The 26,086-nt window shown below is 33.8% G+C and overlaps 1 protein-coding gene across 7 annotated transcripts in view; it reads right to left on the reverse strand.

Annotated features, from left to right (window-relative positions):
• Msp300 (Muscle-specific protein 300 kDa) overlaps positions 1 to 26,086 on the reverse strand; it is a 1,097,375-nt gene that overhangs the window by 349,545 nt on the left and 721,744 nt on the right. For 6 of the 7 annotated variants that reach the window (XM_069830616.1, XM_069830615.1, XM_069830612.1 and 3 more), the window contains 11 exons: positions 24,652 to 24,811; positions 24,042 to 24,330; positions 22,663 to 22,986; positions 18,781 to 18,976; positions 17,081 to 17,360; positions 15,361 to 15,538; positions 11,821 to 12,016; positions 10,068 to 10,142; positions 7,141 to 7,293; positions 5,332 to 5,699; positions 1,083 to 1,359 (listed from right to left, as the gene is read on the reverse strand). In XM_069830616.1, the coding sequence (XP_069686717.1) occupies positions 1,083 to 1,359; positions 5,332 to 5,699; positions 7,141 to 7,293; positions 10,068 to 10,142; positions 11,821 to 12,016; positions 15,361 to 15,538; positions 17,081 to 17,360; positions 18,781 to 18,976; positions 22,663 to 22,986; positions 24,042 to 24,330; positions 24,652 to 24,811 (2,496 nt within the window). The remainder of the gene's footprint in view (positions 1 to 1,082; positions 1,360 to 5,331; positions 5,700 to 7,140; positions 7,294 to 10,067; positions 10,143 to 11,820; positions 12,017 to 15,360; positions 15,539 to 17,080; positions 17,361 to 18,780; positions 18,977 to 22,662; positions 22,987 to 24,041; positions 24,331 to 24,651; positions 24,812 to 26,086) is intronic. The other variant, XM_069830614.1, reaches the window with a different exon arrangement.

The raw sequence follows: 26,086 nt of genomic DNA on the forward strand, positions 1-26,086 counted from the left end.
AAAATCTGTGCTTCAGTGGCTAGTCATGATAATCTCTTTGAAAAATATTGGAGTGCAAGAGGTCAAATGACTTTATTGTCAAACGCCTGGCATTAGAAAACAACAACAACAAATTTGATTATGAATGAAAATGAAGAAATCAGAGATTTAAAATTTCCAAAGGGTAAAATATTATTATAACATGAGTTATATGTATATACAATTACTTTCAATTCTTTCAAACTTGTATTTGTATTAAAATCAATTGTAACAACCTTATATATAGCTTCATACATAAAACTCATGAAGATTCATTTATCATGTATATTATACTGTTTGTTTATCAATTTATTCAAGTTTCAGATCACGTATTTTATTATATCTGATGATGCCAAATAAGGCGAAAACGTTAATATATATTTAATACCTTCATAGCAAATAAACATTTGCAAAGAGATATGTCTTATGATTGAACTTATATATATTTTGTACTATATTACTGGACTTATCTGAACAAAAATGAACTGTAAATTACTTCTTTCATGTTTATAACATTTTTTCTTTTTTGCGTGAACTGGACATGTGCATATTTTTCCAGCGTGCTTGTTTAATTTATTTATGTGAATTGAACATGTGTTTACAGTGATGAATACGATCGACAATTTTATTCGTAACTCTTTTTGTTTGCGAAATGCAGATAAGGAAATGTTGATTGAAAGACGCCAAACGACCAACTTCAACCACATATTTAAAACAAACAAAATACCTAAAACCAGACAATTTGCAATGAAATTCAAATCTAAAAATTTTGATAAATACTGCTTCGTATGTGCGTGTGGTGTAAAGTATGAGCTGTTTTGTGTATCACCACATTGTCAGACCGCTATCATCATGTTCTGCCTCCTCTATTGTATTTCTTGACTAAGAATTTGGTAAATAATGATAGAAAACGCTAAGAACAAATGGCACAAGAAATTGTACATTAGGGAAAAAAACCACGTACAACAACATCAACAACCTGAAATAAACAAACTGAATCATTCGTAACGAACGTGCTCATAATTTTATTATGACTACCTTCTATTTAGACAACATCCACTTACCTGTGCGCGTTTTAGAATGTTGCTGTGTTGGTTTGTAAGCGCAGCTAAAGTTTGATCTATCTTTTCTGTACGTTCAGGTAGACTCTCTATCTTGTCCCGTAGGTTCACAATATCTTGTTGGTGAGATAAAGCATCATGTAACAATGCTCTATAATTCTGAAGTTTGGCTCTCTTTTCATCTAATGTAGTCTTCAACTCAAGCTCTTGAGGTAATTGGGCTTCAGTTTCTTGAAGCCAGCGACGTAAGTTCTCACTGCATTCCTCAAAACCAGTCCATCTTAAAAATATAAAATATATTTATTACTTTCACTGTGATTTTTTCTCAAGATAGTTTATTTAAAATGTGACGTAATGGCTTGTTCTCAAAGAACCTACAAGCACAAATTTTCTAGATTTGGGACTGGAAAACACACACAGAATATACGTATTACACCTAAGTTGACCCTGCCTGTTATGCATTATGATCCTTATCCTCTATTGGCGGTATAAACACCCTTAAAATGGCATTACTTTGCATACTTCCATTCGATAATGAAATATGAATTAATATCCATGGCCTAATTCATCTGAAGCTAAACATATTTCTGATTTACAAAAGAAAGTCCTAAGAATAATGGTAGGTGTTCATAAAAAGATTTTCTAAAATTTGGAAATATTGACCTTACCAGTACCTTATCAGCACATTCATACTACTGGGTTCAAAAAGTTCCCGGAATTTTACTACCATTTTTCGTATTAATATATAACAAGGGATATTATACATTTGTTTTGTTGGTAACATTTATGATGTCATTTCCTTAAAGTTTGTTGATAATGGCGATTGTTGGTTTTGAGTTGTAGGCAATTGTTTATTATAGTGTTTTGTTTGTTCATCGCACTTTGTAATTATATCCACAGAGCAACGTACAAACATCAAGTTCTGTGTTTTGTTACACAAAACTCCTGCAGAGATTTCTTAAACAAAATTATTGCTGGTGATGAAACTTGGTGCTACTTGTACGATCCAGTCCCTAAACGACAGTCATCTGAGTGGAAATTGAAAACATCTCCTCGGAAGCAAAAATTTCCTAGGGACACTTCCAAAGGCAAAGTTATGTTGGAAGTTTTCTTCGACTCTCAGGGTCTCATCCACCATGAGTTCATTCCAGAAGGTCGTACTGTAATGAAAGAATTGTACGTAGAAATCCTCCTTCGCCTCCGGGACTCAGTGAGAAGGAAACGTCCAGAAAAGTGGGTAGAAAACAACTGGTTCCTTATGCATGACAATGCACCTGCTCATCGCGCAATTATTGTAAAGAATTTTCTTGCCAGCACAACATAACTGCTTTGGATCACTCACCAGACTCTCCTGATCTCTCACCACCTGATTACTTTCTGTTTCCCCGTCTGAAAAGTCATCTGAAAGGACGTAGATTCAATGCTGAAGAGGTTATCGCAAACGCGACGAAAGCACTAAGACGGGTTTCACAAAATGGCTTCCAGGCCTGCTTCTACACGCGTTGGCAAAAGTGTGTTGTTGCGGAAGGCAACTATTTTGAAAGGAATGCTGTAGAATAGTGTTTAAGGTACGTTGTTTCTATGATACTAGCAAATTCCGGGAACTTTTTGAACCTAGTATGTAATAATTTTAATACAAGACACAATAATCAGATCTCCATCTACTCTATGTTAGACTTAACTGTTATAAAAAAAGGAGCTCACTATTCATGCATTATGGTCTTTAATGCACTGTCTAATTATCTTAAAGCTTTGAAAGGCAAAGAGAAAATGTTTAGGACAGACAACGAAATTTCCCCATATTTAGATCTTCTACTCAATTGATGAACTGAAAAGTGTGATCTCAAAATTCGCTCAGTCCATTTGGTCATTTTTATGATGAATTTTTTTGAGATCCCTATCAATATATTTTAAGCTTCTTTTCTTCCAAAACAACGCCAATCCTTGTCTAAAAGTTTGTGTTATTGTGCATGTCAGTTGAAAACTCGCTCATTCCGTAGACTGATGGATAAAAAACTAGCCCAATCCCATCACTGATTGACTTTATATCTTCTTTATTGTGTTAATACCTGGCTGAATAGTTTCGAAGTGATATTCTTCATTGTCCGAAGCCTAGTAGAACAATGAACCAATCCTTTCATAAAAATGGACTGAACACGTTTTGGGATCACTCTTCCAATTATTGTTTATGCTTGTAAACTGAATTAATCTATTTACTGTGTATTACATATTTTTGTATATAATTTTACTTGTTTCATATCTCAAAGCCACAATGCTAATGTAAGATCCATGGGATACAATCTATACTGGTACTAATAATAAATCTGTAGCCAAAATTTTTCTGGTAATTTTCGATTTTCCAAAAATAATTGGTCCTAACATATATAATTAACCGCCCTGAAACCGAAAATCGCTTTTTTTAATTTTTGTCTGTCTGTCTGGATGTTTGTTACCTTTTCACGTGATAATGGCTGAACCGATTTATATGAAAATTGGAATATAAATTAAGTTCGCTGTAACTTAGAATTTAGGCTATATGGCATTCAAAATATTTTATTTCAAAGGTGAGTTACAAGGGGGCTTGAATTAAATAAATCGAAATATCTCCCTTATTATTAATTTTCATGAAAAATATTACATAACAAAAATTTCTTTAAAAATAATTTTCGATAAGTTTTATTCTATGTAAAATTTTGATAGGACCGATATTTAATGAGATAAATGAGTTTCAAAATTACAATAACAATGCCATCTAAGGCGGTGTAATGAAATAAAAAACAAGTGGCTTCGTCTATAAGGGGCCTTGGACAACAACAATCGAAAGCTATGAAACATAGCCTACAGAAAATGTTTCTGTGTTTGTATGAAGTTATATCGGAAGCTAAATTAACCGATTTGTATAATTAATTATTAATTCACCATTGAAAAGTGTAGTTTCTCTAGATGGACATAATGCTATAATGTTATTACAGTAACTTCTGAGTGAATCGAGGACAGGTAAGATTAAAATAGCTTCTTATGCACAGAAAACTTGATAGGCTATTCTGTACATTCGTTTCCTGTATTTCCTAAAATAATTTTTATGACCGAATGAGTGGTCTCTGGATCAAAATGATCGCATTTTAATTTTTTTAATACAATTTAAATTAAGTAACATAATAAATGATATACCATATCCTTCTATCAAACACGAATGTTCCATGGATCAAATGTCCTATTTTAATTATGTAATTACTTTATATTTATTTCTAACTGGTGCAGCAGAGCTCACAGGTACAGCTAGTAAATGGAATAAAAAAAACTATGAAGTGTTTGATTATGCAATAAACTCCTTTATCACACCAACATGTCAGATTTTTATGTTTCCTAAACACAGAGAAAAGTGACTTGTAACAAGTATTTCTTGAATAAATTTATTTGTCACATTTGATTATACATACTGTTACTAGGTTATTTTGACAAGTCCAAGATGTATGGTCGAACTTACAATCATTTTATAAGTTTATAGGCCTACTTTAGGAGCAGTGAAGAAGGCATACTAGTCAAAATATGTGGTAAAGTGATTCAGAAGGTGAAAATGTCATACAGGACCCTAAAAGGAAAAGAATATGCAGGATAAAAGTTGTTTGTTATGGTATGAAAAATATTTATGAATTTAATAAGAGAATCAGGTTAAACTCCACAAAAAATGGAGCAGCTTTTATCGGCCAACAGAGCAATTTCCTTCCATTTTTTAGTCGTCATCTCCTGTTATTTTTGCTGTAAAGGTACCAAAAATAATCTCCTTTTCTTCCCTGATTTTTTTAAGCAATGCTATATTGTGATCTGCCATCTGATTTTCCCAACTTGCCAACAATTGACAGTCACTTGACAAGCATATCGAACAATTTTAAGAAACAAAATTTACTCAACTGGTCACTTATCTGGATAAATCGCAATATAGCGAACACCAGTAGGGGTAGTTATCCCCACCCACATGAAATGTGCATTCGACACAACACTCGCCTATCACGTAGAGTGTCTGGTGAGCTAGTAGGGGAAAAGTGGAAGAGATCGTGGGTGGAGCTTCTATGTTCGCTATATTGCGATTTGCCCACTTATCTCTGATTTCCTTGTATTGAGTCATTTTTAACCAGATGGAATTACCAATAATACTCGTAAAGTATGACTATGTATTACAAAGAAAAAAATCAGTGCATGATATAATACATTATCATGTGAGGGAAAAGAAGAGGCTCGTTATGCTACCTACCTGCTGAGTTTGGCTCGCAATTCCCTTTCTGTACTGCAGACGCCATCATACAAAGATTCCAGAGCCTGCTGCAAATCCTGCAATTGCTGCCTTATTGCTTCACGTCCTTCCATAGCAGTTGATGGGTAAAGCTTCTCTCCTAACTCGACTGTATTGTTTACTAAGGAAGTTGCAGTTGACTGTTCTGCGAGCAACTCTTTCAGTCGTGCACTACGTTCCATTAAATCTTGTCGTCCACCGACTGCGCTACCATCTCGACAACTCTCGTACCTGGCTTGTGCTGCTGCCAACCATTCTGAACACTGACGGTACTTATCCAAATGAGCTTTATGATCCGAAACAGCTTGCTCACACTTTTTAACAATTTCCTGTATTTAAAAAGAGAGAAAGTTGTAAGTTATACTTATTATTACAGCAGAAAGTTCCTACATAGAATATAAATGCCATAACATAAAGTGCTACCATACCAATTGGTCAAACCAAGATTCGATATCAGTCATTTACCAACAACACCATCTGCTCAAACGCATCCATGCATCCTATGGCTGCTTATACTGCCTACTCATTCAATGGTCAAACATGTAACGTGAATAGAAAAAGATTGTAGCTAAATGACAGCTTCTCGGCCAGTGAAGTTGCTTGTGGATATAGGTCCTATGCTTTATGTTTGTAGTATGTAATTAAAATATTACTTTGTTTCCCGACTCTAACACCTTCTTCTTCCTCTTCGTTAATCCATTATATTCTTTGCTCTTGAAAGAACAAGAAAACCAGAAAACGGAAGTTTCCTTGCTTATACAGCCTGAAACGTAGTATCATCTATTGGATCCATAATTTCATTTGTAGGGTACCTGGTACTCATTACATAAGCTGTTAAGTCAGCCATTATTGTATAATCATAAAAGATGTATATTTTGCCTGGATCAAAAATATATTACAAACTGACAAACTATTAAAATTATTTTCAGAAAGGAGCCACTGTGTAAACACAAAAACGACCTATGTAACGAGTACCAGGTACTAGGAAACTACCCTGAAAACTTTTTCTGTGTGGAACTTCCTAACATTACCAAGTAGAGGTTTCACGAATTCATCCACAAAACTTTCTGACACAAGTTTCTGATGGTTATTATTTCTAACACACTTCGATATGTCACACAACGTTTTTTTTCATAGTTCGGAGCAGACATACGGATGAACATAGTATATTTGGTGCTGCCACCTACCATTTCACCGAAAGCATTGTTAAAATGGTCTTATGAGAAGGTAGTATAAGCAGCCATCAGATGCATTCAAGCAGGTGGTGGCCAACACGTGAGCAGTCAGTTCCCAATTATAAAACAGGTCATTGAAGGTAGGAACCATTGTCAGCAGAAGACCTTGTTAATGAACACAAAGGAACATAAAACTGTGACTGAATAAGTAAATTTTAATTTTATATAGATATGGTAAGCCATTCGTCATAATTTAGACACAAAATAAATTCCTATTATATGAAATGGAATGTTGTGTACTTTCAAATATATGCACAATTAAAATTACAACAAAACTAACATAGTTGATATGAATATAAAAGAAATACTGTACTTGTTAAAATCTAAAGAATGAGCATTTGAAATATTACCAAATAATCAAAGCATATCAATTGAGCTCTTGTTGCCAATAAATGGTGCCATAAATGTATTTTATTATTTTCCATTTTTACGTTCAAAAGAGGCAGAGTAAAACAATCAATATTTTATGCCTTACAGACAAATTTATAGTAACTGATCATTAACACTATATTATGATTACATTCACTTAACTTACCTTAGCCGTAGTTTGAATAGACTGGAATCTTGAGGTTATTTGTTGAGCATTAACAGAAATTCTAGTTTCACCACTAATTTGAACCAGATCGGAAGAGTCATCGCTCATCTTATCAAATTCCGCTTCATTTTGTCGTAAACTTAGGATCAGAGACTACACAAAAAGAAGTTACACATTACTACGGTCATAACAAGTTAATAATATGTAGTTATATGTATTTATATAAGGATAGGCTAATTTAAATGCATTTTGATGCAGAGATAAGAAAAAAATATATATTTTTTTATTTATATAGAGTAAGTCACATAATATTATAAAAATTGTTTCAGCACTGGACAGTAACTTCACTCTCTACGAGCATTCAACAGTTGGTATCACTTTGTATCCGACTGATATCAGTAAATCATTGTTGTCGGTCATATTGTGAACTTGAGAGGAAATTTAATAATTTCTTTCAAAGAATTTAATTCAATATCAAACTCTTTAGAACTTTCTTTAAAATTCTTAATGTCATTTGTTAGAATTGAGCAAATATAGGCTACAAATTGAAGAAAGAAAAAGATTAATATTGTTGGTTATTGGGAAGTTAATGAATAATCCGATAAAATTAATTTTCTTTCTAGGGATATTTTAAATTTAAGGTATAGGACATTGTTAAACAACTGAAAAATATATTGCATTCATTGCACAACAAACATTTTAAAATTACTTAATTCTAAATCAGGAAATTTCATAACATGTACAAAAAATAATTAAAATATAATTGGTGAAATATGTACATAAATTAGCTATTTCATATTCAAACATCACTGTTGAAAAAAGTTAAACAATGAAGAAATAAAAAGATCATGTCAATCAAAATCGTACAAAACAGTGCTGAGAAGGTGTGGCAGCCAGTGGAAAAGCTAATACATACCGTAAATCTAAACAAAATAGTTTTATTAAAATGTTGTGAGGATGAGCTTCTCATCACATTTCAAGGCCTTAAAAGAAGCAGTGAATTAACTACACACAAAATAAATATCGGCAAGATGTGAGTGAAGATTAAAATTAAGAAAATAAGAGCTAACATAGGAATAAAGAACAAAGATATTAAAACCCATACAACTTAGCACTTCTTGCCAAAAGTGCAGTTTCTTACAATATATCAATAAAAGAAAAAAGTGAACTTTTAAAACATAAATCTGGAATATTAATGCTTTTAGAGAGAACAGTAGATTTACTGGTATCACATTACTGATATTATTAGTTATTACTATAAAAATTTTAATGTATTTAAAACAAAAGCTACCAGTACATATTATTATGAAATATGTGCAAGAAAAAAATCTAAAAAAATTGATATATTCCTGTGTGTCTCAAATTTAAATACATGAATGTGAGTGAGCATAATTGCTACCAATATCATATATTTAAACCATAGATCGGCACTTAAAAACTGCATCATTAGCAATTTTAATGCTAAGTTCATAACAGACAGCAAGTCAATTATTTAATATCCAAAGACAATGTAGAGGGTTCTGCTATGCGATACTGATTATTATATTATGATTTTATGTAGGAATTAATTTAATAAACAACTTTGTTTTCTTAATATTTTATAACCTCAAAATTCATTTGAATTGCAACTAGCGATAAAATTTTTCTCATTATTAAGCATTTTTTTTAGCTTAATGATTCTGCTACGTTTTATAATAATAAAATTGTACTGATACAGGTAATTATAAATTTTCCTGAAAATTTTCCCCTTATTAAGCAATTTTTTTAGCTTATTAACTTCACCAAGTTTTATAATTGTACTGATATAATTGAATCGATGATTGCAGAAAGGACCTGAGTCACATTTTTTATGAAATTCAGTTATGAGCATATATAATATTCTGTCTTATCTCGCATACACGTACAATGAAATGAGGGCATAAACATTATATATGGTGATTTAAGAGAAGACTTTGTAAGAAATTGTTATATATTGTATTTGTAGGTGTATAAGACGCACATTTTCGCCCTCAAAACAAGTCTTTAAATTAGAGTGCGTTGTACGAAGGTACAACCAGGTACATTCCCTTCCTCTCACCTGCCAGAGTGAAGGCGATACAACAGAAATGCACGTAGGAGACTAAAAGTTTATAAACACTACAAATAATTATTAAATTATGTAATTATCACCTTTACTGGGTACCGGTATTCAAGTAATTATCATTTATTTATTTATTTATTTTTATAATTGTATAGAGAAACTACCAGTACAGCAAGTGATAATCGACTGTGGATTTAAAGAAGAAGAAAAAGTCAGACAACAATGACGTGAGTGAATTTGCATTTAATTTTTTTATCTTTCAATTTTAGTGTTTTTTTTTAAGGAAAATTGCTTTAATTTTTGGGATGCGTCTTATACAACAGAGAGACGTACAGACTACAAATACAATAATTGTTACTTATTAAACATGTTTACTTATAGCTATTTTTATTTTATCACATTCTGACGTGCTGTCTGTCAATTTTAAAAGAAAGAAACAAAAATAATGATTAGCCTTTAAATCATAATTGTGCACCAAAAAACTTCATGAAAATCAATTACTGTAGACTAATTACAAATACGAATTTCATAGACTTAGTTATAAGTTAGTAATACTCACTGAGCCTCTTCAATAAGTGTCCCTCAAAAAATACGAACACGAATATTTTCTCACATTAACTAAATATGCTCAAGTGATTACCGATATAGACTTCAGAATCCAGTAAAGTCTGTGAAAAATCCATACCTACGCGAAATTGATTTTTAAGAAGTGTACAATTATGATTAAAGGCGTAGGCTATTACATAGTTGAAGAAAGAAATAACAGCTGAAGAAGAAAGAAACAACAGCTGAGTTAACTGAGAAACTATCAAAAATGTACATTAGATATACCATACAAATGCCTTACTTGTTCAAGATGATCTGCAAGGGTAACTAATTCCTTCACGTCTCTATTTCTGGACATTAATATTTTTACGAGATCCTAAAGGATAAATCACAATATTAACACAAATACAGAATTAATACTATAATACACATTCCACAGAACAACATCAGAAGGACTCAGGTTTTAAAAACAGGATTGTTGAGTCCAATGGTTTGACTCCAATACATATTGTTCTAATGGAATTTATACATAGTTATTGTTATTAAAATGTTACTCCATTAGTGTCTCACAAAAAGGAAAGTTCAGGTTGTAGAAGTTACAATTTAAATTAGAGTAATTTTTAATCTTTCACTATTTAAAAACTCAGCAACTTATTATTGCTGTTTCACCTAAACTTCAGAATTTAACTAACGTTAAAAATGTATAAATATTTAAAAATTCATTGTCACAAACAGCTATAAAAATCTGTACGATATATTATACTTCAGAATTTAACTGAAGTTAAAAAATGTATAAATATTTCAAAATACACTCACGAGCAACTATAAAAACCTGTACTGCAGAATTTAACTGAAGCTAAAAAATAAATAAATATTTTAAAATACACTACCACAAGCAACTATAAAAAACCTGTACTGGTACTTCAGAACTTAACTGAAGTTAAAAAATGCATACCAGTACCGGTAAATATTTGAAAATACTCTGTCAAAAACAACTACAGTATAAAAATATTTAATGAAAGAGGGAAGAAAACGAAGTGTATAGTAGATAACAAATGGCCACATTAGGGCTCTTAATTATACTATATAACAGATGTAGCTTTGATTTACTTCATTGTTGGTCAAAAAAAAAAAGTTTCGAATCTTTCTTCGTCTTCAGGCTAGCTTAATAATTGGGTCATTAATCATTATTAATGGCTAAATCCACTCGACATACCTGACATAATCTGCTAAAGTAACATTACAAATTTGGTACTATGATTATTTACAATTTTTTCCCTTATATTATGTCTTAATTCCTCTTTTGCGTGAAGTTTATTTTTATTCACCTTGCTCTTTAATGTTCCCCACAAGAAATCATATAGATTGGGGCCAGGGAAAAGAGAAGTAATGGTTATTCTTTCTTAAAACATCTCTTTCAACACAGCATCACATACCAATTTCAAATTGTGCAATGAATCATCATGAATAACATGCTATCATTAACCGATCTTAATGCAAAAAAAAAGGTGCAATACATAATACAACTTCTGAAAGTAAACTGTAGTGCTAATTTTGTTCAGGAAAATGGAATCTTAATATGCTGGGGATAGGGATGAAAGCACCTGTTAGAACAAATAAGGGACCTTTGCTAGCCCTTTAAAAACCTCAATTTTATTTATAAAAGGAATTTTGCTTTGCATTTATAAAGAATTTAGGTACCGGTATATTTATTGTAAGTTTAATTTTGAATGCATTATATACTGTATATGCAACCTGTATATATTTAACTATTATGTAGATATGTCTAATATAAATCAGATCAGTGCATTACAATGACTGACAAGATAATACAAACAACATAATTAAGATCCTAATGGGTCATAATTCTACCATACACAACAGGTGAATGGAATGCTTATTACAATGCAGGGAAGGAGCACAGTTAAAAATTGTGTATATCAACTAGACCACATTTTTGGTAAGATAAATGGGAGTTCTTACTGAATGATTAGAGTTTAGTCAAGATAAGTTAATCTTTCCACACATTAGCAGTTCCTAAAATGTCTACTTACCTGATACTTTTCAAGTTGTTCTTGCTTCTCCTCTAGTGTTGATCGTGGTGCGTAGTTCTTAAGAGCAGTCTCAGATTCTGAGAGCCAGATCAGGAGACGGTCGAAAGAGCCTTCATATTCTGACCACTGCTGGAGTCTTTCTTCTAGTCCGTGTAGAACATCGTTCAATGCAGAAACGAACTTCTCATAGTCAAATCTTGAAAAGAAAACATTTAAAATTCTATTATACAGCACGTATAAAGTTCTGCAATAATTATGAATTTACGTTATCTCTTTCTTAACTTTTGTTTACGAATATTTGAAGACTGTAAGAGCCAATATCTTGGGAAATTAGTTTCCCCAAAATAGAGCCTATGTCCCAGGCTCAATTAAGTAAGAAAAGAGGATATCTATCTATCTATTATCCCCCCTTTAGGGGATGGCACAGACTGGGACTGTCCCCACATGCAGGCTGCTCGGATGGGCCTATTGTCCTACCCGAGATGGAATGGTGTGCATGCCCTAAGGACCCCGTCCTGCAAATTCCCTTGCGTGCCACCACCAAATTCCTTTACAGCCTACATGATCCTTTTACCATTCCATGTAGCCCTCACTGCGGTTCCTCAACCCCCAGTTCCACGGATTACTGTGAGCTCAGTGAAGAGCCTACCTTCCATGGTCCCTCAACCCTCGTCCCATGAATTATCATGAGCTCAGTGGAGAGCCCATGGTGAATAGTGCTACCACCAGCAACTACTGACCACATATCGTCGTTGTTCCTGCAATAACTCCTATGTGACATATTTATCGATTTTCAGATTTTTGCTCTATTAAATAACTTAAATAGTGATACAGCAAATAACAAAATCTCCTATATGTAATTATATTTCTTTCTTTATATGTATTCCAATGGATACCATCCCATTGTGAAATCTTGGGAAACGAGAATGCGGATGCACTAGCAAAGAAGGGCAGCACTGCTACTTACAGACCTGTTACTAAATCTACATATTACTCTGTGAAAAAAATTATTAAATCTACATACTTAGACTTCAACAAACAACATTTGATAACACAATCTCAAGGGAAAAAATGGAACTCTCTGCATCATAATCCACAGTTAATTCCCGATTTACCACGAAAATCGTCTGTAGCTGCATTTAGATTGACAACAGGCCATGATTGTTTGGCCAAACACCTACATAGAATTGGAATATATCAGTCCCCTAACTGCCCATTGTGCAACTCAAACCAAGAAATGGATTCGGAACACCTCAAAATCTGTGCTTCAGTTGCTGACCATGATAATATCTTTGAAAAATATTGTCAAACGTCTGGCATTAGAAAACAACAACATATTTCTTTCTTTCGAAAATGTAAGAATTCACAATCTTATATGTACCACTGGCATAGAAGGAATAAATGTTTTTCCTTCCTACTGAAAAATTTTATATTTTACACATGGGAGTTAATGCAGAAATAACGACGATATTCACGGATCCAAGTTTCGTGGTGTCCTGCAGGCAATTGTACGTCGGAGCAAGCCTAAAACTTAGGAAAGAAACGGAGATGATGATGAAAGAGAGGAAGTGTAATTGTGATGGTGAACTGAATCTGAGCTCCAAGGCCAAAAATTACACAGCAATTCTGCTTCAATAGGTTGGGGAAAACCTCAAAAAGAACCTAAACCAGGTAACTTGACCCAACCAGGATTTTAACCCAGGCCTGCTCATTTCATAGTCAGATGTGCTAACTGTTACTCCACAGTACAGGACAAGAAAAGAGTATGAATCCCATTGTGATTTTATTTAGAACCTAGCTTCTCCCATTGATGTGCAAAATGTATGATATTACATTACTAATTGCACAAGAAAGCATTGTTTTATACGGTTTTTATCTTTGGCATTTACATACTTTTTATGTCTAGTTTTCATTGATGTCAAGTCGTAAGCAACTCTCTCTCCTGATATTAAAATTTGGAAAGACTCTGACTTACCAAAGTAATAACATGATCTGAACCATTAACAGTTAGGCTATTGAAATAACCTATTACCGGTATTTAATAATATATTTCACATACGACAGGCGTGCTTCAATTTATTTATAAATAGAATAAGCCCTTCTTTCCTTCTGCTCTAAAAATCGTCTGTGACTAATTTATTTTAGTTTGGTGATCCAACAGCTGCTTTTCAATCTAACACACTGCAATCACACAAAGTTTAGCCCCTACTAACACGTATTTTGTGTAAATATCGCCATACCAGTATCAGTTCATCTACTCGGAACAAACTTGGTACCGGTACCTGTAATGTTATGTAAACAGCATTAACCATCAATAATAAGTAATTAATTTTTATATTCATCTTCTTAACAAATGCATAAATCAGTGGTCAAGTTTTCAAACAAAAATTTAAACGAACTAATTAGGACCTACTTGTTTACTCAGATAAATATTGGGAGGCAAGAGGAAAGATGATGATCCTTTCGCAGTGAAATTGGTTTAATAAAATTATTTGTTTTGCATTTGTATTGTATTATTGTTGGGGCTAAGAGGGATGCAGTTACAGGAGAATGGAGAAAGTTACAAAACGCAGAACTGCACGCATTGTATTCTTCACCTGACATAATTAGGAACATTAAATCCAGACGTTTGAGATGCACAGGGCATGGTAGCACGTGGGCGGATCCAGAAATGCATATAGAGTGTTAGTTGGGAGACGGAGGGAAAATGACCTTTTGGAGACCGGAGGGAAAAAGACCTTTGGGGAGACCGAGATGTAGATGGGAGGATACTATTAAAATGGATTTGAGAGAGGTGGGATATGATGATAGAGACTGGATTAATCTTGCACAGGATAGGGACCAATGGTGGGCTTATGTGAGGGCGGCAATGAACCTGCAGGTTCCTTAAAAGCCATTTGTAAGTATTATCGCCGTGCTCTCATGGTTAACATTCGGCAGGTCTTTGAAATTTAATTGTATTATTGTTTTCAATTTCTTGTGTCGCCGTTCGAATCACTTGCCTCAATTTCAATATTGCAACCAATAAGCTGTTTCCATTATTAAATGACACCTACTTGTCTAATCCACGCGGACTAAAACCGAGGTTGCAATGACTTGTGCTGAGGACGAACATTAAGGTATATGATTAAAAATTATTATTAAAGAGTTATTATTAAGAGTTAAGAATGTCAACGTACTCGTATATGAAATAATAATAATAATAATAATAATAATAATAATAATAATAATAATAATAGCCACTTAACAATATAACAAACATGCTTATTCTTGTTGAGGAAGTAGACGTGACAACGTGACGCTTAGAGTGAAACCTACAGAGCAACAATCGGTCGGCAAAATTATGTTTTAAAAACACACGGTAGGTTATTGTATGATGCCGACATGTTAAGCATGAGGCCGCGGCGATAATAAATAAGTATTGTATTGTTGTCGTAGTCGTGGCTAATGATAACCTCAAAAGCCCTGCATTAAATAAATAAGCAACAATTACTTGTTTACTGCATTCTTAGATTTGGAAGTAATTTGCTATATACTTACTTCAGATTGGCCAGATCTCTTTCCATGGCTTCCTTTGCTCTGAGAGGAAGCCTGTCTGTCTTATTGGCAACATGATCGCTTAGTGACTTAAGTTTTGCTTGTCCTTCTGGTAGACTGTCCTGAATCTCATGCACTTTTGTTAAACGGGATTGAAGAGCAGGCTTATTGCCACTGTAGTCTGTTAACAGAAGAGACCATTTGTAACAATTTCATTTTTGTACATGTCTTGTGGTGTTTCTTTTGTATTGCCAGTTTAATGATAATCTACAGCAGTGCTTTTCTACCCACAGTCTACTTATAAGTGGCAATTTATAAAATATTGCAGAATGGAAATATTTCAGTCCTTATTAATTATAACCAATGAATTAGAGAAGTAAATTCGTTTCTTCTCAAATAAATTAAATGTCTCGAAGGCTTCAATAGCATTTAATTGTAGGGAATACTTTCTTTTATATACCGGTAACATGATAGGACCTTTATACACAGCAATTCATATGCCTCAACTACAATGGAGATGAATAAATATTTATAAAAGTGATTCTCAAAATAGAGGGCGTCATTTTCATTCTTGGTAATCTTGGTTTCTAGTCGGGTTCACACTCGGCTAAGGGCAGTAGACTTTTAAACACATAAAAATACTTACAATGGTTTCTTCCAAAGGGACATAAAATTGAGGATTCTGTGATTTATCCTATATAAGAGAATCCTGTGACATATTTACCAGTAACTTAGCGAAAAATGTTTTGCAGTCATAAAAATTTATGAAAATCGAAGATTTTGAAGAATTCTACAATATCGTTAAAATTTTCAAAAAGAGAGGAACTATGTTAAGCATATTCATAAACATACAAAGAGTTAAAAGACTGACATAGACTATAGGAGATTTATCCATTACTAAAAACATAATCTAAATCTAACTCCAGGACACGTCAACTATTTTTCTCCGTATAGACTACATAGAAAAGTTCTAATTAGTATAACATAAAGGTAATCTTTATAAATTCAACATTAATTTACTATTTTCTGGCCAATGATCAGTTGCTAGCAGTAGGAGCATAATATTTATTACTACCGATACGTTGTTGTTTGGTCATCTGTCCGAAGACAAGTTGAAATCTCATAAATTACACAGGTAAGGGATCACTTATGAGGCAACTAAGTTAGGAGATGTGTATCCATAAAATATAAACAATAGAATGCTTCAAAATGAGTGTACTGGTACGGTAGATAAACACTGATGTACTAGTAAATAACAAGTTTAAGTTACTTAATGATTACAGTTGGAGTGCATGATTTCAAAGCGAAATATGTGAAATTAGAGTGAAAATATTTTGACGAACGGACATCGTTATAATACTATAATAATGAAGAAATTGAAAAATAAAACGGCATAAATAAGTATACATTTCAGACGAAATATGTGATTTATAAAGTATTATATTAAAATTCGGCTTCAACCTTTGGTTCGTATAGTTAATGCGTTTTCTAAGTTATTATTCACTCACAAGTTAAGTAATTATGGCAAAGAGTCAATAAGGATAAGTATTCATTTAAAAAAATCCCATTTATGAGCCATGTCAATTCATGCACTTCATTACTGTCAGTTTAAACAAACACAACATTTACAAGTTCACATACTGAATAAAAACAAATTACTGGTTATTGTGCACAGGAACGACAATCAAGACTTAGTCATTCTATTTCATGTAAGGTACCGTACCTGAATATCCTGCAAGTCTGTCCCAAAGTTGCTTTTGATAATCTTGATGGGATTTCTGAAGATCATGAAACTGCTGGAATGCGTCCAAGGATTCCTCTAGTTGAGTTATAGTTACTAGCAAGTTATTAACAAGTTCCTCGTAACGCTTATTTATTGAAGCAACAGTTTCCTGTACTTCCTTTCCTCCAGCTTTGTTGCTGGTTAGCTGGACTAGAGCTTGAGCCTTCTCGGTGACTGCTTCAATCACACGTTTGTGTGATATTACTTCCTGAAGTGTGGTCTGTAAGAAAAATAATTACAAGACTTAAATGTACAAAACTACCAAAATTGGGAGCAGTTCACTTAAGAAGTCCAGTCCATAATAAACGTATAATTTTTTCTTATATACTATAAGCGATTAATACTGTGACCAATTTCGGATTCTCCATTATACCAATGTTTAAAATATTTTGAAAATTCTTATAAAAATGTTATGAAAAGTGGCCTTAATATATGTGTTGATTTTTGATTGCACATCATCTGTATAGCATGCACAAATAATTCTGGCTGATATAATATAATCAAATGTTTTTGTTTTTCAAAAGAAAAGTTCCAAGAATCTTATAAAGGACATTAAAAATAATGCTATATGCATACCAAATGCCACCAGCTGTGCATAACCTGAGATCTGATCGTAACAAAGTATATGTTCGTAGTCTGTATGACAGTTAGTTTAAGTTAATCGTTTAGTATAAAAATTACTTAAGTAATAATTTTTTATTGGTAATAGTATAAACTGGTATCATCTCTGTGAAAGTAGTACATAACAAAAAGTTGAAAAGTACTGATATACAGGGTGTGTCAACAAGGATGGCGCAAACTTACAAGGTTGAAAGTACACAATAGTACGTAGAAGCAAAAAAGTTACAGTAAATATGGGTCTGCAAACGGCTGAGAATTTACGAATGTATGGTTACAAGCCGCCACTGACGTCGTTGTTTGTAACATCGTATGGTTTACTCCTTGCGCACGTGAAGCGGTCCTATGCTCTTTGTTTACAAAACTGAACATTGTCGAGAGGTGGAATTGTAATCAAACCATACAAGATTGTGTCACATGATTCATTCCGAGCAGTTTCTTTGCTGCCACTGGTAATCATTCGTCAGACAAGTAATATATGATATGATATAAATTTCACTCAAATCTTCGGTCCTGCTGACCCTTCACATTTCTGTATTCGGACCAGCTGTTCCTTACTTACACTATTTACAAACTTTACACATTGACGTATTGTGATCTAAGTGCAAGTTCTTGATTATGTCTTTCATGTCCCTTCACTTTCACTTGTCACTACTACTAATTTGTAGCATTTACTATCTTACTACTCTTGTCTTATTCTCTTCTAAGAATAAGACAACTATTCTTATCAAAGTGAATTCATTCATGGATGGAATTAGTGCATTTTGATTTGACATATGTATGAAACAATTATGACTTTTATATTATTTTATGAAATAAGAAAATGTAATTCCACACTTTACAAGAATTTTTAATTTCATAATTTTGTGGAATATAGTTTAGTAATCAGAGGGACGAAGGGAGAAAGAAGGAGGGGTGGAGGGAGGCGGGAGGGAGAGAGGGGGACAGAGAGAGAATCTATTAAATTTTTAATTTTATATTAAGTTCAATAAAAAAATAATATCCTCACAAGACCACTTTACCTTGTGTTTCAAAAGTTTAGATCGTATTTCCTGTGTAGAAGCCCAGGAGCTCGCAGGGTCTTGTTGAAGAGTCTTTTCCATAGCATCAAGCCAAGCAAGAGTTTGCTGTAGCGTTTCCTGGTAGCTGCTCCATTGCAGAGACTGAGCATCTTGTCGCTTCTGTTGCTCCTTGATGCCTTCTTCCAGTTGGTCCCATCTACAACACGTGTAAATACGGAATCTTTGTTAAATAAACATTCATAACCAAATCTATGTATGTAAACAAATGAACACAAAATATTGGTTCTTTCGACCTGATATCAGATGCACACATAGTTGGATAATGTGATGTGAAGTTTATTCTATTAGTCTAGATTGATGGGAGGGACATGCGCAGGGGACTTATCTCTCATGTAGGCCGCTTGGGTGGGTCCATTGCACGGTACTTGAAATGTAATAGTGTGTATGTCCTAAGGTCCCTAGTGCTACAGATTCCCCTGCAGGCTGCCTCCAAACTCCCCTACAGCCTAGAGAATCCTTTTATATTTGCGCGTTGACATCACTGTGGTCCCTCAACCCCAGTCCCACGAGCTCAGAGGATTTTATTTTAGTAGGTTATTTTACGACGCTTTATCAACAACTTAGGTTATTTAGCGTCTGAATGAGATGAAGGTGATAATGCCGGTGAAATGAGTCCGGGGTCCAGCACCGAAAGTTACCCAGCATTTGCTCATATTGGGTTGAGAGAAAACCCCGGAAACAACCTCAACCAGGTAACTTGCCCCGACTGGGAATCGAACCCGGGCCACCTGGTTTCGCGGCCAGACGCGCTGACCGTTACTCCACAGGTGTAGCTCAGAGGAGAGCCCACAGTACATAACACTACCACAAGTAACTAATGACCACAAACTACAGGGTTCAAATTTGGTGGTGGCACACAGTCGACTATAAATCAGAACAAGCCTGAAAATTGGAAAAGGAACAGGGATGATGATGATGATGATTAGGGGGCGGATTTTGATGAAAAGTCATCTTATTTTTCACATTGGGACAATGCCTATTAATATAGAAATCCTTTCTATGTTAATATCAATGTAAAAAAATAATTTATTATATTGCATTTTTTGACGTTTTTGAACTAATAGGTCATTTTTATTTTCTTTCGGAATTTTTTGGTCATTTTTAATACTTCCAAGAACTTCTAGATCATTTGGAATGCATTTTACTTTCTTCTTTACCGATAGGTCTGTTAAATAATTTTCTAAGCAAATAGGTCAGTAGTAATTACCTACTGAATAATTGCATACCGGTAACAGTGAAGCTTGAGTTTTATAGTTTGGAACAGACTCTGAAGTCCATCCCTCATTCCACTGAAGACTTCACTTTACAAACAGAAGTAATATAAAATGCTTGACAACAGCATAGTTTAATGAGGGCTTTGATCGCTACTGTTCTTTTGTTGGTACGAGGGTGTCTTTAGAATTTATGTTTGGAAGGGGGGAACTTTCACCTTGTCCTGAACAGGATGTGGTTCGGAAGGGATGTCTACTGTAGTGCAGTAGACAGTATTAACACAAAGATTGCAAGAATGCACGCTACGCCCACAATTTGTTTTGTCATTCACACTCCCTGATCTGGAAGATCTGGTAACAAAAGTGAAGTGCAGAAGGAGGAGACAGAGAATGAAGGCACTGACATGGGCCACCCCTGATTGAAACACATTGTAAACCCTCAATAAAATCTATAATTTTTGCTTTAAACTTTCATTTTGTTGCATGTTCTTTTCCTTCATCTTAGTTAAATTCCAGGAAATTGCCTCCTCTCTCCGAGATTTGCAGGGCAGTCATTGAAACAAGGTGACTAATTTTTAAGACGTTGTGGTGCCAGTACGGTGAATAATATTTAAATGTCATTTTCTTTTAATTTCATGTCATTTTTCTATTAGTTTAAAGGCATTTTAATGATCATTTTAAGTAGATTTTTAGGTCATCAGTATCCGCCCCCTAATGATGACGAAAGAGGGGAAATGTAATTATGATGGCGAAATGAGTCCGAGGTCCAACGCCGAAAGTTGCCCAGCAATTCTGCTTCAATTAGTTGAGAGAAAATCTCAGAAAAACGTCAACAAGGTAACTTGTCCCAAACAGGATTTGAACCCGGGCCTGCTTGTTTCACGGTAGACATGCTAACCATTACTCCACAGCAATGGACGTGACGTGAAGTCAGTAGGACGCTGAACTTCCACCAAATATAACACAGAATATCACAATGGCGAGTCCTTGGCATCAACTCCTCTGATTAGATTACCCCCCTTTGATTTGATTACCTGGTTGGGTTTTTCCGAGGTTTTCCCCAAACCGAAAGGCAAATGCCGGGTAATATTTTGGCGAATCCTCGGACCTCACCTCATCTCACTACATCTCGCCAAAATATTGTAAAAAATTGCACAAAATTGTAAAAATTGTAGAAAAATTACTAAATTGTAAAACTATAAAAATTTGTAAAAATTGTAATTGTAATATTGTAAAATTTTGACTTGTTCCACATCTTAAAGCTTCATTGCTCATGTAAGATCTATGGAATAAAATAAATGAAATGAATGAATGAATGAAATGTACGACCATCCATGTTTTAAGTAAGATATGAACCCACAATGCTGCACGCCTTAGTCATTGCTTACACTGAGGCTCAATAAATCTACTGGGTGTTCAGTTCAAAATGTGTCATGGCTCGCTGTATGCCGTCATGTGGCTAGCTGATGAGCCTAGAGAATTCAATCTTCCTACACTTGCGCAGAGGTGTATAACCTAAGAGGCAGAGAAGTTGCCTAGCAAGTACGGCGTTCATTTTGAAGAGTACGTACCAATACGTACGGTATAACGCCGGTAGTGGTAGGAATGTGAAATGTTTGGAAATACGTACTGTCGGGATATGGGGAGAGGGTTAAGACGATTACTTACGTATTTGTTGACATTAACTTCGATGGTCAACATGGACAAGGAGCATTTGATTTGTGCTGTGGAATGTTACCGTACGCAACCGATGATAACAAATACCCTGCGTACGACTTGCCAGCGCAAAACACAGTTCGAAAGAGGTTATGGTAGCATGCAGACCGTACAGACCGCCATCTGTTGCTACGACCTTCAAGTTATAACGTACACGTTCTCAAGTTTAGATTGAAGAACGCCTTAAATAATAGGTAACTTCTCTAACATATAAGCTGAAACTCGCTTCAAATCGGTGACCCAACAACAGTGACGTCATGACACACTTTGAAATGAACACCCAGTATAATGTGCCTTAACACCTGCGTGGTAAATAATCTTAAAGTAGGATTGTTATTATGTAAATCAGGTACTCAACACTAACAGAACAAATAGAGATCTCATAACTTAAAGTATTCGTTAAAGTTAGTAAATACATTTCTATTTCAGAACAATTTCTTTGAAGTACGTATTTTTCTTGTCGTACTTATTAAACATTAAAGAAGGAAAGATATTATTGATTTAGAAATTGCGGTTATAAAAGATACTGTGTAATGACCATTTTTCTATGCTATGTGTAGGGTAAAGTTGCCTAATTCCGTGATACTCCTAATTCTGTGATATGTTTTTTTCACTGCATGTCACGGGGCTGGGTATCTTGCTAGAAAGTTCACCGATGTCTCAAAAGTAAGCGAAAGATGCAATCTTTCGAGAAAGATATTTGGCGCTGTGGTCAAACGGCAAAGCTCTGATTGACATTCAATTTTAAAAAAAGTATCAAGGGATTAGAGGTATCACGGAAATAGGCAACTTTACCCTATTTATTGCTAGCAATCCTATCCTATTTATTGCTAGCAATCCTATCATTTTTTAAAGAAAAATTATGAGAAATTAAATAATAAAATGATTCACGTACCTGTCTCTGACTTCTCTCAAATCTTGTCTTATCTTTTCTCTACCCTGTGCTGCTGTATCCGGGAAAAGTCTCTCTCCAACTGCTGTCAGATTTGTCAGTTTGTGAGCTGCTTGCTCCCTTTCTGACAAAAGAACCTGGAGTCTGTTAGCCTTAGCCTCCATATTGTTAGTAGAATCCTCCTCTCTCAGCGCCACCAAATGTTCTTCAAGAGGTCCAAGCCATGCTATTGTTTCTTGGAGTTTATCCTCATACACTCGGTGATCATCCACTAAGCCTTGCCACCGATTGATCACTTCTTTACTCAAAACATGAAGTAGTTGGTATCTGAAATTAACAGTATTTTTTTTCTTATATTAATATCACGATTATATCTATACGTCAAAATTCCATAGACACATGTAACAAATTGAAGGTTAAAGTATGATATAGGCGTACAGTATATAAATTTAATATGTGTTATGCACAGACCCAGAAACAAATTTAAGCCACCTGAATTTTTCAAGTTCCAGTTATAACATACTGCGCATGCTTAGTTACTCTTTTTTTTGGGGGGTTATTTTACGGCGCTGTATCAACATCTAGGTTATTTAGCGTCTGAATGAAATGAAGGTGATAATGCCGGTAAAATGACAACGTTATAAGTTACATTTGGTGAAATTTACAGGAGCTGCAAAAATGTGTACACGTACAACGTTGTTCTTATGGGGGAGCAAACTTTTGAGTGGACAAATTTCACGTACTGCATTGATGGACAGTTGCAAGCCAAAGAATATAGCAAGGTAACATGACATACAACATTATTACACGGAAAAACGTCGAATGAAAATTTTGTAACTTACAACGTTGTTCCAGCCAATGCTTCAATTGTTTATCCCATCTAATTTATCACTTAACACCTTAAATTTTTCAAATATTTGACTCTCGAAGTCTACAAGTACGGTAATAATTTATTACATCTGAATTCGGAGCTTTGTCATTATGTGTAAAAGAATAAGGGAAAATAATTCTAATACAGTGAATATGAAAAAAAAAAAATCAACAATTCGAGCATTCAATATAAGTAAGAACGGATTATTTTATTTCTTCACAAGCTGACAACACATTCCCTCTTAAGGATACTTGAAATATATTTATATACGTGGTACTGTATATTATTGATACATGTGATATCAAATACATTTTTATAAAATGTTCCAATCAGTTCCAAGTAAATCTTTTATTGTCTTGTGAATTAAGAGACTTCATCCATTTTTTTTTAAGTACTGGTATGTTGGAAAAAAAATATATATATATAGACTACTATGACATTCGACAATAATGAAAACGAACTGAATATATGTGAACTTCTTACTTGAAAAAGTAAAACTATAATACCATACCTGTTACTGATCTGTGAAATAAGAGGTTTAATTCTGTCAGCTCCACTGTAATTCAGCAGTGAATGCGATCTGTCTACAAAGTCGTCAATTTCCTTCTCTTTTGCTGTAATAAGATCTCTCTTTCCTTTGAAATTCTCCAGTTGTGTTTCCTTTTGGGCCAATGTTGCTTGAAGCTGTTGATCTCTGAAAATGGCTTCTGTTGTTCGGAACCATTTTGTGTGACTGTCCAGCTGATCTTCAAATTCAAGCCATTGTTTCAATGCTCCTTCAAGTTTAGCTTCAACAGAATCTAAATAAACAAATAAAACTTGACTTACATATGTATTTTTTTGCTGCATGGTAAAGTTTTCTCTTGTAGAAAGTAATGCATAATTTACTTTAGATATGCTTCTTTGTTTTCAGCCAGTAATCGAGTCTACTTTAAAATTAATAAACTTATAACAAGCATAACTGATAAAACATTAAATTTTCTGGATATTGTTCATAAAGTACGGTAATTCAACACTACCGGTACACAATCCTGTGAATTGTATCTGCACAGTCCACGGAAATTAAAAGTTAGAAGATTCCATTATGTTATACTACTTAACAGTTATCATTATTTACTAACCAACGCTTGAAAGATGTTCCTTCAGGCTAGCTTCCAAGTCTTCGACTTCCTTTTCCAAAATTTCAATGCCTTTGGGTGCAGTACTCTTGCTTACTACACTGCACAATTCCCTCAATTGTGAAAGTTGGTTGTTACCTTGATTCTGGTTCTCTCTTAGCATCTGTAATTAAAAAGAATGAAGATTCACATAAATCAAAGATATAAAAATGTTCCACATGTATTCCTATTTAAATGACAATTTATGTCCAGCTGAAGTAACTGGTGAGACATTTGGCCCTGAGCTTGCTGGAGTGCTAGCTAGTAGGACCAAATAAATGTTTGAAAATGTTGAAATGGCGGAATACAAGATAACACAAAATACGCTACTCCCAGCAATGATTCTATCCAGAAATAAAACATCGAACTAGAAAGAATGTGCAATGAATATGTGTTATACATTCAATTTATTCATAACAATTTAATGGCAACTACACAGAACTGGGTAATAATAATAATAATAATAATAATAATAATAATAATAATAATAATAATAATAATTAATAATAATAATAGTAATAATTATTTATTTATTTATTATTATTTATTATTAATATTTGTGTGCTGAACAACAGCCAGAGGCCAATTATAGTTCAGCACAATACACAAACAGAAGATACAAAGGTGCAAAACAAAAATAAATAATATCTTAAATAACAAAAACATACATGAATACAATTGAGTACAAACAGTAAAAACTAATAATCAAAACGAAACTAAACCTTAAAAGGATCTAAATTGTGCCCATGCAAATTGGCATATTTTATGCATCTACAGACTGGAGAAAGTGATTTTGAATTTCGGTTATAAAAAATTTTTTGAAATCTTAAACCTTTTGTAGGAATACGAAGGCTGATTGTTTATGATAGACTCACAATCAATATCACCCTTGATAACTTTGCAAAAAAATTGATAATCAAGATTTAGACGTCTAGCATAAAGGCTACAACAGTTAAAATATTTACAGGTAATATCATAGTTAGTCAGTGGAATTGGGTATATATCGAAAAGCACATAAGGAAATAAATTTTCTTTGAATATTTTCCAATTTAACCGAATCGGTTGAAGTAATGGAATTCCAGGCTACAGATGCATATTCAAGTTTAGAGCGAACCAAAGTAAAGTATAGTATTAATAGTGACTCAGGAGTAGAAAAAGAATAGGTTATAGACCTTATTAAACCAAGCATTCTTATTGAATGATTATAAATATATTGAACATGATCGTGAAAGTATAATTTAGAATCGAGTAGTACACCAAGATCTTTTATAGAATTTTTCCTAATAATACAGGCGTTATTAAGAGAATAATTAAATTTTATGGAAGTAGTTTTTCGAGAGTACGAAATGACAAAAGTTTTTGTTTCATTAATTTTCATTCCATTAATGTCAGATCAAAG

The sequence above is a fragment of the Periplaneta americana genome, chromosome 7, assembly GCF_040183065.1.
Source record: "Periplaneta americana isolate PAMFEO1 chromosome 7, P.americana_PAMFEO1_priV1, whole genome shotgun sequence".
Lineage (NCBI taxonomy): Eukaryota > Metazoa > Arthropoda > Insecta > Blattodea > Blattidae > Periplaneta > Periplaneta americana.